Raw genomic sequence first — 17,046 nt, 5'->3', positions numbered from 1 at the left:
CCTGTTGTGGTTGTGACAGCTGCTCATAGGAGAGTTTGTTTGTAGGAGGTGGAGATGTTCTCAGATCAAGTGCGTAATCGTTTCTTTGTGTAGACGCTAAAAGCTGTGAGCCAAAACTCTCTGCTCTGAAACTCTTCACTCAGTCCTCACGCTGAGAGTTTAGAGGCTGAACTTCTTGTTCCTCCATAACACTTTTCATGAAACAGCAGAAATGAGCTTGTGTTTCTCAGCAGTGCGCACACAGAGAACCGATCCTCTCCGCTCAGTCTGAACAAATCAAAGTGAAACGTCAGTGAAAACACAGCTGCTGATCAAACTGTGTCAGATTAATGCCTCAATGTTTCACTGTGAGGTTAAAAAATACATAAAAATGATTTAAAGAAGTAGGAGGCAGATTTTCACAATAAGAGCACTTTGTTTTTAATTCAGTTAATGTCAAACTGTCATCAACACCTCTGTGTTGTCTCTGAGCAGATTCAGGCATTACTCAAATAATAACGGCTTTTTTTCACTATTATACTTTTCATTAGTCTCCAGGTTGATGATTATAAACAGAATTATTAAAGTTTTTATCATTTCAGGCTGAAAATCAACATGAATTTGGTTCTAATCAAAGAAGCTCCTTTAATGTGTGTCATTAAAATCCTCACACAGACTTAAAAAGGCGACATTAACATTAAAATAAATGAAAGAAGCTTCAGCTGAGAGCTTCATGCAGTCATCATCAGCAGCTCATAGCAGTCACAGCTCTTTATTACGCAGCTTTGCAGGAATTAAAGTGGCTGAAGTGTCAGAGTTTGTGTGAGAAGCTGCTTCATGGACAGCTGTACACACGTCTTTATTATTTCTTCATAAATCAAACACACAGGTTTGTCTGCAGATGATTTAAAGTGTGTCGTTGTGCAGTTAAAGCTGTTTGTGTGACGCCCTGACCTCCTGTGAATGAAACAGCCAATCAGATCCACCAGAGAGAGAGCAGGAAGTGTTGTGTGTTTGTGACAGAACAAGGAAACAGTGATGATGATGAACATAAAGATCCTCTGATGACGTGTTTGTGTTTCCTGTTACAGTAACGCTTGTTCATTGGTTGCCAGGAAGTCAGAGGTCAGCTGATGCTGCGAGCAGGAAGCGAACCAAGGGAAAGGTCCACTCTACTCAATCTCAAAGAAAATATGCTGGTATTTGTTGATGTTGATGGTACAATAAAAATATATAATATAATAAATAATAAAATATCATGTGATGATGAGATGTGTTGTTGGTGTTTGTATTTTCTGTAAATGTCTTTTTTAATGTAAATGCTTTGTTCCAGACGGACAGGGAATCAGTTGCTGTACGATGACATCATCTTGATGTTGACGAGGAGGGCGAGAAAAACTAGTTTTGTCCTGCAGATGGCGATCTTGCACCGTGTTCAGAGAGCCGACACTTTGATGGTGCTGCTCTACTCAGCTTACTTTAGCCTGGGTTGGACTCTATATGAGCAGCTTCCACTCTGGTTTCACTCTTAAACACACTTGTTTGATTTCACTTGTAAAAGTTGAAGAATAAATATTTTATTACAAAATTATTTGTTGATGCATTTTTTTAGGGTCAAATATCTTGTTTGATTTGAGGAATGAACTGTTAGGGTGGAAAAAGTGAATCAGGTTAAAATAGTGGTGCTTTATATCAGTGAAGATGTATAATGTAATTTAAAATGTTGATGATGGGTTGTAGTGGGCTTGTACTTACAAAACTGCCTCATTTTATTGGAACGATCCACAGTTGCATCCATTCACGGATGACATCTGACATCATTTGACATCTGGTCTGAACACGTTTGTACACAAGATGCCTCAGTTCTGGATGTTTCCACAGACTCCTCTGTGCACCTAAAGAAAAGGTCAAGGGTCAGCAGCACATGTAGTTGGGACAATTCTTCAGTCGCACAAACTACACAATCATTTTCCTCCAATGACGACTTTTCACTTGCAGAAATGGTCCTGTGTGATTTCCAGGCTGTGATATAAAAACTAGTTCCTAATGGCAGCGACTCACTCAGTAAACATGTGTTTCCTTCACCAACCTCACACACAGATCCAATAAGATCAGGAAGTGGGCAGTATAGTACAATATGTGTTATTCTGTGCTGCACTGCCCAAACTAAAGATCTGCTGAAGTGTTGGAAATGATCCAGATGTTTATTTTGGACGATACAGCAGAAGATCAGACATGAAAGTGGAGATAACACAGAAGACCTGCAGCAAAGGTCAGAGGTCAGACTGGGCCCTGGATTCAACAATGAGCCAATGATCATCAAGCAGTGACTAAAGCAGAGCCCTGACGTTCTGACATTCATCACACAGTCAGAACAAATGTCTGCTGATGACTTCATCTCATGAAACGACTGATAGATGTCAGTTCATTGATCAGCTGAGCTGCTGATCTTCATCGTCACAGAAACATTCAGCTTGTTTCAATCAGTAAATAACTCCCACTACTCCCAGTTTGAACTGTTCCCACTCAAAATGCTGTGAGAACAATGATCATTGTAGAACTTCACAAACATCACGTGTTGTTTTCCACATGTAAGATCAGCAAACACACAGAAACTTCCTGTTGCCACACACGGCCTCTAAAATCTCTTCCACGCTTTCTGTCTGAAGTCCACTCTCTGTGTCGGATCCACAGGAAACAACAAGATCTTATTAACATGGTTTTCAATGTGTCTCCTTCCAAAAAGTCCAACCAATGAACAAATGTGTGTATTTGTGGAGGCCGAACAAAAGCATGACACATTTCTCTGTTTCTATAAACTGGAGTCAAACACAAACATGAAGAGTTTCACTGACAGACTCCAAAATGCCCCCACAGTGGATCAAAGGGAAATCCTACAGTGTGGCCAGAGACTCTTAATGGCTCCAACATCAACACATCCACAATGTTGGATCCAGTTCTGCTTCACAGAGTTACTAAGACACACCCTCTGCCAGCATCACAACAGCTCCACCTGCTTCACCTGCCTCCTCAGCATCTGTACACCTGAAGAGAAAAGAAAGGCTCCAACAGCTCAAATCTACAAAGGATTCATGAAGTTTCATCCAACAATAACATGTTTGCCTTCCACAGTGTGCTGTTAGACACCACTGTACCTCTGCCATTTCAAAAAGAGCAGCTTGGGAACATTTTGGCTCCAAACACTTTGTGTTTAAGTTCTTTGTTTTCTTTGTGAAGCCGACAACATCTGGAGCTTTGTGACTCATAGAAACATCATTTTGTTCTTTAGATGACAGCAGATTGGGACTGAATAATCAATCACTATCAAACCAATAAAGACAAACATGCTGATTTTACAGGAACTTTGTTGGAGAAGCTGCAAAGACATGAAACTGGTGGAGATCCCAAACCAGTTGATAGTGCTGGTTATTCCAAATAAAGCTGTTTCCCTTTGAGATGAAATGACTTTGTGTCCTGATATATAATAAAGATGTTGTTGTTTTTGAGCCCCTGTATTAAAAGTAGCTTAAAGTCAGCTTGAGTTTGATGTCTTTATGTCAAAGCTGCTCATGATGTTGAGCTGCTGATGGAATAAAAACAATATAAAAGCATGTAGTCCAGACTTAAATGTAGCCTGTTGTTAGCTGAGGTCCACACACAGTGTTTGACAGTGTAAAGTGTGTGAAAGGGCTGCTGGTGGAGCTCACTAGGATGAGCAGGTGACCACGAGGTGGAGAGCAGCTGGCCTGGCTTTGACCCGGGCCACGCCCCCTTTCTCTCTGCTTTGCTGTCACTTATCTTCACTGCTCTGTCCAATAAAGCTGAAAAAGGCCCCGAATCAAAGAAATCTGCTGCAGCCTCTGAAATGTCTTCTGTTTCCTTCCCGACGGCTTTTTCACCGTCAGCCCATCAGACAGTCCAGCAGCATTTATGATGATGTCATGATGTTGAAGAGGCTGCTACGGTGGCCTCCCATGACCCCCAGCCTCATCACAGCTGAGATGCAGACATTTGAAAACATTCAGCAGACAACTGAATAACAGTCCAACACAACAGTCTGTGTGCAGACACACACTGACCTTTCATAGAGTCAAACACAGCTGGTTGAGTCATTTCTCTGTGAGTCTAAAGTGAATCTAGTATTTGAAAGTCCACTTCCTGTATTTGTTGTTGAAGACTTCTTCAGCTTCTTCTCAAGGACATCAGCTGCTTGTTTGGCAGCAGAGGCAGTTAAGAAGCTTCCTGAAAAACACTGAACAGTGAGTTCACTGTGGCATATGACAGATTCAGCTTTCTGTGTGCAAATGTGTCTGTGTCGACCTTTCAAATGCTGTTGAATCCAAAACATCAGCGGCTCCTCGGCTGCTCACTTCATGCACTTCTGTCTGTGTGACAGTCCAATGACATCACAGCTGTTTCCAGCCCCAGTGTCTCAGGACTGGACACCTTTAAACATGTCGAGGATCAAACAGCGTCCAGCTAAACACACATGAAACTATCAGAGCTGACAATCATTCCAATAACATCTAATGGTTCATGTATGTAGACACAGGACTACAAGGAAATGGCTCTCAGCATCTGGCTGTGGGAACACATGAGTCCCTGTTTGTGTTCAGATTGTGTGCATGTTTTAGACGTGTGTCACATGTAGAAACACAACAATCCCACAATGACACACAGATGTGTTTGACACAGCTGTGCAGCTGTAAGTTGTTTCTAATGATTCATTGAAGCTCTTCTAACATTCTGGAGACGATCAGTACATGAATCTGTTCAACACGACAACAATTTGACTTCAGTGTGAACGTTTGCATTAAATAACCTTCTTCATCCAGCTGACAGCATCTTCATCCTATGATGTGAACAGTTCCTCCTGTTGATGACAAACCTCTGACAGGATCTGCTTGAGGAGCTTTTTCATGTGCAGCTCTCTGAGCTCAGGGCTGAGCTGCTGTTTCATCTTTAAGAGCTGCTGCCTCCTCGCCGGACTTGTTCTCCTCTTCTTCTCCTAATGACACCATTTCTGCTTCATATAAAATTCAATAAAGATGCTGACATGTATCTGTAGCAACAACATCATTGAATCTGTAACAACTGGAGCCAAACCAGTGGCTCTGCTGGGATCACTGGTGAGCCAACACTTCCTTGTTGATGCAGATTTCAGGGCTTCCTTTTGCTCCTCCGTTATAACTGTTCTCTCTTCTCAACACATGATGACACAAAGGAATCAGCAGTGACAAAGATGATGCTGAAGAGAAGCACACACTTCACACATATAACAGAGCAGTGCAGTTACACACACCTCTGCTCGACATCAGGCCTCAAACAAAGACACAAAACACTAACTTGACTCTAAACAGAAGAAACGAGCAGCTGTTTCTGTTCTGTGCTTATTTATATTTGACACACATGCTTCTCTTTGTGCAAACACACATCGCACTATAAGGGTAACCTCGCACACAATGATTGGACAGCACAGTGATGATGCTGGGAGATCCTATACGCAGCAACACAGAAACACTGAGAACTTTAAACAATGATGGAAAGTGTTATAAATGACTTGTTGGCCTCTGATCTGTCACAAACAGCTGAAACGTGTCTCTCATGAGTCACATGAAGGTTTTTGACAGAAAGGACAAAAAGTAGCTGCAGTCAGTTTGTGTCATTTTTATATTTATTCATCTGGGAGAAAAATCTGAGGGACATTAAAATGTGTTTTCAACAGAGACAAGAACATGAATATAACAGAACAGGTAAATGAACATGTTTCAAGTAAACAGCTGGACTGATCAGGTCCAAACACAGAGTGATAAACTTGTCAAACAGCTGTCATATCTTTATATAGAAGCTCTTTATAAATGCTGCTCACTGCAGTCTGTTTACTAATAATGTCAAAGTGTTAGAAACACAGAAACATCAGAATGGTCTTTGTTCACAGAAACCTGTCTGGGATCCTTTGTTGTTCTTTTGATGCAGAGTTACATTATAAATATAAAGAGTTATTTCAGAGTCTCATCAGTTTTCCTGCATGTCTTTATTTAACACATCAGCAGGGCTGAAGCTCTCATGTTAAACACACACTGATCTATGGACACGTTCATGTGTTTCTAACAGAACCAGGCTGTTATCAGCCTGCACTAACATTATGTCACACACACTGAATGTAACAGTGACAGTTTACATCATCACACAATCAGCTGTGATTGTTTCACTGTCATCAAACGAGTCAACAGGAAGTAGAATCAATAGAAACCAATCATTTACTGACAGCATGTCTGATGGAAATAAGTGCAGATTATGTATGAAGTCTAACTGCACACAGTAACTGTGTTACAATAAGGACTTAACAGCGCCCTCTGCTGGAGTGTTTCAGTACTGCCTTAACTAGAATACACCACCTCCTCCTCACACCACCTGCTACAGCTCTACTCTTCTATGACTACAGTCATCCACAGCACTGATGTGAGGTCACATGGTTCATATGTAAGGAGCACAGCTGACCTCAGGTCAGTTTAATGACTGTGAGCAGCAGCTGTGTTATTGTCACTGTGACAGGGAGACACTCTCAGACACAGCGCTCATGTCAGCTTGTTCTCATGCAGGAGGATCAGGAGCTCCATGTTTGTCTTTCTGTTTGAATCATGATGTGTTTGTGCCATCAGAGTCTGTCATGAGTACTCAGGGTTTCACAGCAGCTCTTCTGGATGCTGACGAGGACTCCAACCTCATGTTTCACCTCTCTGAGCTTCTGATGTCTGTGAACACTCGTGTTTCTTCTCTGGGCTCATCTGGACAAAAACACCTTTCTGTGTTTGGCTGCAGCCTCATTCTGACTGACAGGAAGTGTGTTATCCATGAGCTGCACTTCTGTGAGGAAGTTTCCTGCTGTGTTTCCTGTCTGTGGACAAACACGAGTGTTCCAGCTGAGGACTTGGTTCCTTCCACCTGTCCATACAGGACATCACGCTGTCTGCAGCTCTGTAAATGCAGCTCCAGGTCCTTCCACGTGCTGCTCTGTATTTGTGCAGTTTGTAGTGTGTCCTGGGAAACGTAGCACACATGGTGTTCTTCTGCTGTTTCCTCCTTTCACTGAGTGTGAAACACTGACGCTGTGCTGTTGTTCACAGAGGGGAGCTGATTCTAGCTGCAGCTGGACTCTGTCATCTAACTGAATGTGTTGGTGCTGATCACGGGGCTCTGAGGGGGGAGCAGCAGGAGGACTCTGGATGCTGACGTCAGTGTATCTGTGGAAGCTCCCACAGCGTGTCTGTCATTCAATATTGTGCTGTATATTGTATCTATGCAAAGATGAACAGACTGTGTGTTCACTGGTCTCTGTGCTGCAGCTCTGATGTCATCATCACTCCCTCCTCCACCCTCAGCAGTCCCAGCATGCTGCTGTGGTGCACCCCACCCTCACTCTACACCTGAGCCACAGACCACACCCTCCACCTCAATATACACCACAGTTTTCTCTGCTGTGGAAATGAGATCAGGAGGAAATCATCATTATTATTATTTAATAAACGCTCACATTAATGTGGGCTTATTTGTTTCATATTAGAAACATTAGTTGAGTGTTTTTAGTATAAAATGGTCAAAGTCCCTCTTTTTGCTCCTCCCCTCACCTGTGGATGGGCGGTGCTGTTACCGTGGTGACAGCTTGGATGTGTTTCAGTCCTGCCTGGTTATCACTGCAGGAATCTTTCACATTTATTACAGGTAATAACTCTGATTTTTCTGTGTATTATGAACCAAATGTATCCTGATACACACAGAGATGGATGAGCAGAGGTTGTTTTTGCAGTTTATGTAGTTACTATGGACTTAATGCATACATATTATTAAAATTAGGGCTATAACAGTTGTATTGATGTATAGCAACTTGAAATGCTCCCACAAATGGCTCCACAGCATGTAAAAATATAACAAAAGCTCTGGCGGACTTGGTTCTGTGGTCAGTCTTAAAGGGTGAAGTTAAACTCTGTAATCTTCACTGTGTCACAGAGTTCAGTGAGTCCCGTTATTCACAGTATCAATCAGATCATCAGAGAACAGCTGATCAGCAATCAGTGGTGCCAACAGCGCCTCCTGTGGTGAGAGGATGCAATAATGCAATGTAGCATTTTTCCACTCAACACTTGCAGTCATGGAAACTGTCTGTTGGATCTGTGTGACGTTGCTTTCTTGGTTAGAGTTCCTCACAAATGTCCAGATGATTCTTCTAATGAGGCGTCGACCATGTTTGCAGCTCTTTGGAAGAAAACGTCGCCCTTTGCCATCCTTACTTTTCTTTGACTTCTTCAAATGCAGCTGAACTCCAGCTGGTATTTTCTTGGACTTTGCAGCTGTTTCTGGTCATCAGTTCATTCCTGCAAACCTCTGAAGCTGAACAACAATGATGCTGCATTGCTGGCTGATCCCAAAAGGTTGATTCTGTTCATCTGGACGTTTTCAGAAACGTTTGCTCACTGATCAGGTGACTTCTTCAGTCTCAGCTGACTGCAGCTTTACAAGCTTACAAACAGCACATTTGCACAATGACTGAAAGCAGCAGCACCTGATATATATGATACTAATATAATACATATACATATATAATCCATACTAATGATGAAGGAACTGAGCTCACAGTCCATTGTTCATTCAGTGAACTACTCAGTTTATTTTGGGCCTCAGAAATGCTCACTCTGTTTGTACATCACTGTCAGCAATAGACTCATTCTGCTGTGTGGACAGGAACACATGTGACATCACTTCCTGTTTGTTTGTGACTGAAGAGGAAGAAGTTTACAAGGAATCATTTAGAAGAGTTTCAAACATCAACTGATTGAATCCATGAATCTGAAAACGTGTTTGTGAGTGAAAGAGACAGACATGTACAGACTGAACTATCTGTTCAACAGTCAGAGTGTTTCTGTAACAGGAGACACTCTTTACACTCCACTCAGCACAGGGACACTGAGGAACCAAAACCAAACCAAAACCCAGGATAAAGAGTTTGAGTGAATGTGGTGTTGAAGGTGTGGAGGTGGATCAGAGTGTCAGAGGAGACTCTGTAGAAGGACAGAGTGCCAGCAGGACAGTCCACATACACTGCTGCTCTGTTAGAGACAGAGGAGGAGGAGGAGGAGGAGGAGGAGGAGGAGGAGGAGGAGATGGATGTTTGTATCTTATTGTGCCAGACAGACTGAGGACCACGATCATAAGGACCATCATCAGAGCAGATCAGACTCCAGGACTGATCATTGAATCCAAACCAACAGTCATCACTGCCTCCTTTCCTTCTGATGCTTCTGTAACTCACTGATATACAAACGGCTCCTCTCCACTCGACCTCCCAGTAACAGCGACCAGTCAGACCATTTCTACACAGCAGCTGAGGATATAAACCATCAAATCTGTCTGGATGATCAGGATATGACTGAACCTCCCACACATGTGTCACCTTCCTGTTGTTGTCAGACAGTTGGAGCTTTGTGTTCACTGTGTTTGTGTCGATTGTGAGTTGACAGGAATCTGATGGAGAGAACAAACACAATCCAGCTGCAGTTATTGATCCATCATCTGTTCATTGATTGACACTTTGATGATGACTCCTGACATGATGAAGATGGTTGAATGTGTGCTGCTTTGTTTTCATGAATCCCATTAAAAACACACTTACACTTCCTCAGACCTGGTCTCAACCATCGGACTCCAGCAGGCTCCACCCTGAAAGGAGGAGGGGGGTCAGAGCAGCACAGTCAGCATGCACACATGGACATTACATGGCTCTCACACACACACTGTTACACACTGAGCTCAAAGCTCGGCTCCACTGTTTTATTCAAAGAAATCTACATTTATTTATCAGCACATTTAAAAACAGCTTGAGCCAAAGTGCTGCACAGAGTAGAGAGAAAATAGGAAACATACACAGTAATGACTATAAAGACTGGTCAGGATTGAAAGCTACAGAGTACAAATGTGTTTCCAACCGGCTTTTAAAAATGTCCAGTGTTGGTGACGACCTGATGTGAAGGGCGACTGTTCCAGAGTTTGGCTGCAGCCATCGATAAAGCTCACCTCTGTTTTTACGTCTAGTTCTGGTCAGAAGCTGCTTATCTGCAGACCTGAGGGCTCCACTTGGATTCTTTTGTTAAAGAGAGATAAGATGGAGCCAATCCATTCACAGATTTAAAGACAACCAGATCTGGAAGTGGATTCTACCACGTACTGGTAACCAGTGGAAAAAGCTGGTGATGGGTCGTCTAGCACAGACCCACCGCTGGAACCAGACAATTGATGAGGGAGAGAACTGTGACAGCGCCGTTCCTTCACTTGACCTCAGTCGCTCTCGTCTGCTCCCTCGTAACACTGCTCTTTATTGAGCTTACATGAATATGCACAAGTTCATTATGACGTCTTACACAGGTATGAACAAAGAGTACCAGTCTGTGCATAGTGTGTGTGTGTGTGTGTGTGTGTGTGTGTCTGTGTGTGTGTGTGTGTGTACGTGAGTGTGTACGTGAGTGTGTACGTGTGTGTGCACGTGAGTGTGTGTGCACGTGAGTGTGTGTGTGTGTGTGTGTGTGTGTGTGTGTGTGTGTACGTGAGTGTGTGTGCACGTGAGTGTGTGTGCACGTGAGTGTGTGTGTGTGTGTGTGTCTGTGTGTGTGTCTGTGTGTGTGTGTGTGTGCACGTGAGTGTGTGTGCACGTGAGTGTGTGTGTGTGTGTGTGTGTCTGTGTGTGTGTCTGTGTGTGTGTGTGTGTGTCTGTGTGTGTGTGTGTGTGTGTGTTCCAGATGTGACCCTGTGACCCCAAAGCTGGTGCTAAGAGTCCAGCGGTCCCCCTAACAAAGGGCTCTTATACTTAACCAGACACAGAGTAGGTGTCCTCCTACACCAGGGGTCTCAAACTCGCGGCCCGCGGGCCAATTGCGGCCCGCAGGACGATAGTTTTTGGCCCCACCTTAATATGAAAATGTAATGTTAGTTTGATAATGTATGACACTTTACAGTGTTGTGGGCGGAGCTGAATTAACCCACCAATCAGGGTGGGATATGGATCTCAGGGGACACCAGCCGGGCTTGATGCAAGCAGGGAAACATTTCTCAATGAGTCAAAGTTCCAGCAGCGTTGCCCTGGAGTGTTTCTTTCTTTCCTGTGCCTGGCTGGCTTCCTCCTTTCTATTGGGCAAACGCCGACATTCGCCCCAGCGCGCTGCGTTCACAACACTTCAAAAAAAGTTGTTTTTTTAAGTTGCTGCCCAGCGGGACATTATACGTATATAGATTTATACACACGTCAGTGGGATTTAAAGTTATTTTTCCACAGAGAGAGATCTCATATTAACTCTCACAGTGATGCGTAGGCGGCGGGATAAAAGAAAAGTCATGAACTCAATGCAGCCCAATTTAGTCTGCAGTCACATAGCGACACCTGTTCATCGGCAACAACAGTCCCCGGTAACCCGGACTAATTATAGGGTCGCACCGTAATTTGTGGCTCGATGTTTTTATTTGCATCACTGCGTTTGCATTGCAGCAAACATGAACATTACATATATTTCAATATAATGTAAAAGCAGTCAAAACAACTAACATCAGAAACAGCTGATGTTATTTGTTATATGTCACGGTGTCATTTCCGCTTCTTTCTCCTGTAACAACAGCCCGGCGCCGTGAGCAGTCGCCTTTTTTGCGCTCGCTATCCCTGCACTTTCTACCATCTGCAAACGCCACGGTGTTCGTGTCGTCATGAAAGACATGAACATCGAGCGTAAAAACAAAGGAGACTGCTACCGGCTTTTTATCTGCCGATCGCCGTGCTACGGTTGCAAGAAAAAGAAGCAGAAATGACGTTCTCTACGCGTTGAGACGTTCCCCGTCCGTCGGCTAAACGCTTGATTGAAACTTCAATGCGACAGTGACACCAAGTAGAATTATAAATGTCACATAGCCCCAAACATGTCTTTTTCAAAGCCTGCGGTGAAGAGAAAGGTTGGTGATGAGCACCGACAATTTCAGGAAAAGTGGGAAATGCAATATTTCTTTGTTGAGCACAGGGGCACCCCGACCTGTCTTATTTGCACAGAGAAAGTTGCGCTGCACAAGGAATACAATTTGAAACGTCATTACACAACTAGACATGCTGAGCTGGATGCAAAATACCAGGGAGACGAGAGAGCGAACCGGGTTGCCAGTCTTAAAACAGATCTACTGAGGCAGCAAGATTTCTCCAAGAAAGCAACCAAAGAGAATAATGCAGCAGTCGGAGCCACGTGGTTAGTGAGATGATTGCTAAAGCAGGGAAGCCATTCACAGAAGGTGCATTTGTCTAAAAGTGCATATTGCAGGCTGCAAATATAGTCTGTCCGGGAAAGAAAGGTCAGTTTAGCAACATCAGCCTTTCTGCCAACACCGCAGCAGATCGCATTTCTGACCTGTCAAGTGACATTTATGACCAACTGTGTGAGAAAGCCAAATGTTTCAGTGTATACTCAGTCGCTCTTGATGAGACCACAGACATCACCGACACTGCCCAGCTCCCAATGTATGTCCGTGGTGTTGATGACAGTTTTGAAGTGATGGAGGAGCTGCTCACAGTAATGTTTAGTTAGTAAAGTTTATGGGCCCTGTTAGAATCAATATTTCATTCTCATTCTGTTGTTTGAGAACAATAACAGAAAAATGTGCACTTGAGAACAAATTTATTGTGAATTCAGCTGTGAATGTACAGTTTGGCATTATTTAAGCTTCCATTTCCAAATGTTAGCTGACACTTTATTAGGTACACTGGTATCTATATCAGGTACACCTGTGACCTAAATGTTCCTGCAAACAAACTCCTTGGAGACCCCTACATAAATATCCATGAACTATCCAGCTAGACTAGTGTGTCTGTCCCTGAAAATATTCCTGCATGTGTGATTGTTCATGTCTCATCTGCAGGAAACAAACAGGAAGTGAGTGAAGGACACAGGAAATGTTTCCAGCTCTTCCTCCTCTATCAGACATTCTCTCCATACCTGAGAGTGTCCAGTCTCCAGCCTGGATCCTTCAGTCCAGCCGACAGCAGCTTAATTCCTGAATCACCTGGATGATTGTAGCTCAGGTCCAGCTCTCTCAGATGGGAGGGGTTGGAGCGCAGAGCTGAGGCCAGAGAAGTACAGCCTTCCTCTGTGATCAGACAGCCTGACAGACTGCAGACACACAAAACAACAATCTATCTGTCAACAATCGTTTTCTCTTTGTCACAATAACATCTATCCATTTACATCCATTCAATGTAACTTTATTTAAAAGTGACAATTCCCAATGGACAACAACAGTCATCTGAAGCTGTTTAACAGTGTAAGGTAACAGCCTCCAATATTAGAGAGAAAGTCCCAAACATCAGACAATTGTGGAGATACAGAAATTCTTTTATTGCTGCCATATAATCTGCATCATTATAACTGCATTAATAATGTTCTTTACAGCATTATTCCATCTAATAATATTTCTCACAGTATTGATATTGCATTAAAGTTGTCTATTGAACATGTTCATTTGAGGATCCTTCAATTATGTTAACTTTTATTACAAGTACGGTCAGAAGTATTTCATACACATTGCATATTTGTGCTTATGTCGAGTTGATGTTCGGTTCATTAAGGGTCTTAAGCTTCACTGGCATGACTGTCCAGGTGATCCATGCTGAGGGAAACTAGAACAGGATGATTGCATGGATGCTTACAATACATATAACACATATAATCTAGGAATGTGTCAGGCCTGAGGCCTTAACTCATTTGGTGTCTCACTATATTTTACTCTACTTGGCAACAGATGACCAGAGTCAATAATTAGCCCCAGAGACCCTGAGGGCTTGAAGTTTATTACCTTGTATGGAAGGTGTTACAGAAAAGAGAAGTTCTGTGTCTGTTTATAGCCATTAAAGATGTACAAGATGTACCATTAACTGTGACTAATGTCTGGAACCTATTTTAATCTGACTATTTTTATTGACGCCATGGGGGGGCGTATACCCCACTGCTTTGTAAGTGTCCACAACATGTATTTTTGTCAGAAGACATAGGCTGATGTTTTCTCCTGTGTGTTAATAAACTCATCGTTTGATTGCACTTCTCTGGGGCCTCCGTGGTTTGTCTCACTGCTCTACATTGATAGATTTCGCGACACAATCGACTGTGAGCAGCACTTGGTGATGGTGGGAAGAAGAACTCCCTTTGACACAAAGATCCTCCCAGTGAAAACAGGCTCCAGGAGGAGCATCTACCATGACTGGTTGCAGGGTGAGGGGAAAGAGAAGAGATGAGCTCAGAGAGACAAGAACAAAACAGAGAGACAAAAGTTAAGGACATGCAGTAGTGACATATAAAAGCATCAGGAGTGAAAAGAGGGGAGAAGAAAGCAGAGCATCATGGGAAGTCCACCAACAGCCTGAGCCTATAGCAGCATAACTAAGGGATGGTTCAGGGTCACCTGATCCAGCTCGAACTATAAGCTTTATCAAAAAGGAAAGTTTGAAGCTGATCTTCAAAGTAGAGAGAGTGTCTGTCTCCTGAACTCAAACTGGGAGCTGCTGCCACACCCAGTCCAACATAGCCAGGCTGAGTCGTTAGATTAGTCCAACGTAAAGTCAGAAAGTCATTACTGATGTCATATTTTAGTGCAAATGTAGAAAAACTGTCCAAAAGTTATTTCTAAATCTGATATTAAACAATTTAAATGGTGGAAAAAGCTGTAAAGAAAACAGAAAGAGTGAATAAAAGCCTCTTTAGAGGGTCACCAGTTTAAAACTCAGACATTTAAACTGGTGATTCTCCTTCTCTGCTCCATTTCCTCTCTAGACTTCCTGTTGCTAGGAGGGATTTGATTGGCTGAACGTCCTTTTAGCCTTTCTTTAGTTCTTTGGGTGCTAAGCAAAGAGGAAAACACACGAGTCATGTGACGTGACATAAGGAGCGCTCTGATTGGTTGGGATTGACAAACTATGGTGCTGTTTGCAAGCTTCGCTTTGCAGAGGCAAGAAAATCTCTTAGATAGTGATGAGACGCTCCACAGTGACATTTCCACACTTTGGAGCTTCTGAAGTGCAGATGTTTGGAAACGCTGCTCCAACGTGTGGTTCAAACACTCAGATCACGTGACCTCAGCTGCCACAGGTGGCATACCTGCTGCTTCCATGTTAGCATGTTAGCTTCAACAGGTGGTCAGTGTGAGAGCAGAAGATGATATCAGTGACATCCAAACAAGGAAGGAAGATACCGTTGAAGGCAGCGAGCAGTGACTGCTGTGAACAGTGTCCTCACACTATTTTCTCCCTGTGTCAACATACATGAGGCTGCTTCAGCTGCAACACACCACAAACACCTTTATACAACTAAATATACTGAGAGCACACTGCTGTGGTTGCTCTGGTAACCATCCATATATCCAGATGTTTGGGGCCGAGTCTGCTTCCTCATCCTTGGTTCAACCCTCAAAGTCTGATGTGTTTTTTTGTGATTTGGTTTTATTTGTTGTTCTATACACTGTGAAACAAAGCTAAAAGCCCCTGTGGTACAGTGGGGGACTCAAACCCAGGACCCAACCTGCTCCAACAACAGTCAGAAGGATTTTGTTAAGTCTCATTTTCTGTTCATTAGGAAAACATCAATAATGAAGAGCACATGTTTATAGAAGCACATTCAGACCAATGACAACAGTCCATTCACACTGCCCTCCACCTTTTTAAATGTGAGTAAACACATCATGGTTCTGGTGCTGACGTGGTATCAGGGACAGGTGATGATTTTGAACTCAGTCTGAGGTTTGATTACATTGAACCTGCACTGCTTTATCCTGTTTATGTCACATTTATACCTAAAGTCGCAGCTGAATGACAAAGAACGAGGAGAAACACATTTGTTGAGAGAATTGTTAACAAATGTGGTGAGAGTGTTGTAATAGTTACAGACAGAACTATGATTTATTTATTTAAATGCATTCAAGGACATTTTTTTACTCACGCTATGTCTCTTCCACAATGTTATTTTTCTGTCCTACAACGTACGTTACAATTACAATTACATGACCATTTATCCAACTTAGGCGATGACATCATTTAGCGACTTCCAGCGACTTTTAGGACAGCCAATAGCGATTTTCCTTACTGAGGAATTGGCAACACCAGGAGCAGTGGGTGGATGGCAGCATCATCATGAAGGATCAGTGTGAGAATACATCATCATCCACAAAGAAAACCAGTCTGCGTGTCTGATGCTCTTGTTAGAAAGACGCAGTCGCAGCTTGTGGGTGCAGTTAGCTGGTTTGCTAGTTAGCTGCTCTGCTAGTTTGCTGCTCTGCTAGTTAGCTGGGAGCTAACTCACTCGAACATTTGATGCTAAACTGTCTAAACTGTGTGAGCAGCATTCATTGCTGCTCTGTGTTACTCTCCAGCCTCTCTTTCACTTAGTCCTCTCAGTTTTTTCCTCCTTACAAACTAGAAAACCTTCTTTTTCAGCTTCTCCTCCACACCCGAGCTGTGGCTAAGTTGCTACCAGCACGCAGGCTCGGTGTGTACAAATTCATGGGCTGCGTCCTCCTGAGGACACATTTGTAGACAGATTACGTCACAGCGACGCACCGAAGGCTGTCCAAATTCCTCCGAATGCAGCCGACAAATGCGTCCTCCTTTTCCCCGAATTTGAAGGATGGGTCGGGTGTGTCCTTCGTGGCCCACCATATCCCAGAATTCATTGTGCGGCCCAGCCAAACTCCAGTTTCCGGTAATGGTGACTGCTACTAAGTTTTAAAATTACTCTTATTAATCTTCCTGGGTCACAAAATAAACTTTTAACATATTTTCAGGGGAGAATGTGGGTGTGTAAACTTCAAATATCTGCTCGGTTTATCAAGATATCGCATATTTGCAAAAGTGCAAAAGTGCAAAAGTGCTTCGACGTTTTCGGCGACGTCTGTTACCCAGCTAGTCGAGAGCTCGAGGGTCACTGAAGCCGCAGAGAACGGCACAACTCCCGGCACATCATTTTCAGATCACCGCGGACTTTCGCTACTCAGGTTAAAAGTAATATT

General features: G+C 43.2%; 1 protein-coding gene across 2 annotated transcripts in view; it reads right to left on the bottom strand.

Annotated features, from left to right (window-relative positions):
• Positions 1–12,973: 12,973 nt before the first annotated feature.
• Positions 12,974–17,046, bottom strand: part of LOC146634327 (protein NLRC3-like) — a 180,231-nt gene continuing 176,158 nt past the window's right edge. For both annotated transcript variants that reach the window (XM_085376717.1, XM_085376708.1), the window contains exon 7: positions 12,974–13,166. In XM_085376717.1, coding sequence (XP_085232843.1) covers positions 12,974–13,166 — 193 coding nt within the window. The remainder of the gene's footprint in view (positions 13,167–17,046) is intronic.

Source organism: Diplotaxodon limnothrissa, linkage group LG3 (assembly GCF_057381915.1).
Source record: "Diplotaxodon limnothrissa isolate DT_005_m linkage group LG3, D_limnothrissa_male_GT1.1, whole genome shotgun sequence".
NCBI lineage: Eukaryota > Metazoa > Chordata > Actinopteri > Cichliformes > Cichlidae > Diplotaxodon > Diplotaxodon limnothrissa.
The sequence above is the reverse complement of the archived record's forward strand: the minus strand, read 5'-3'. Positions and strand labels throughout refer to the sequence as shown.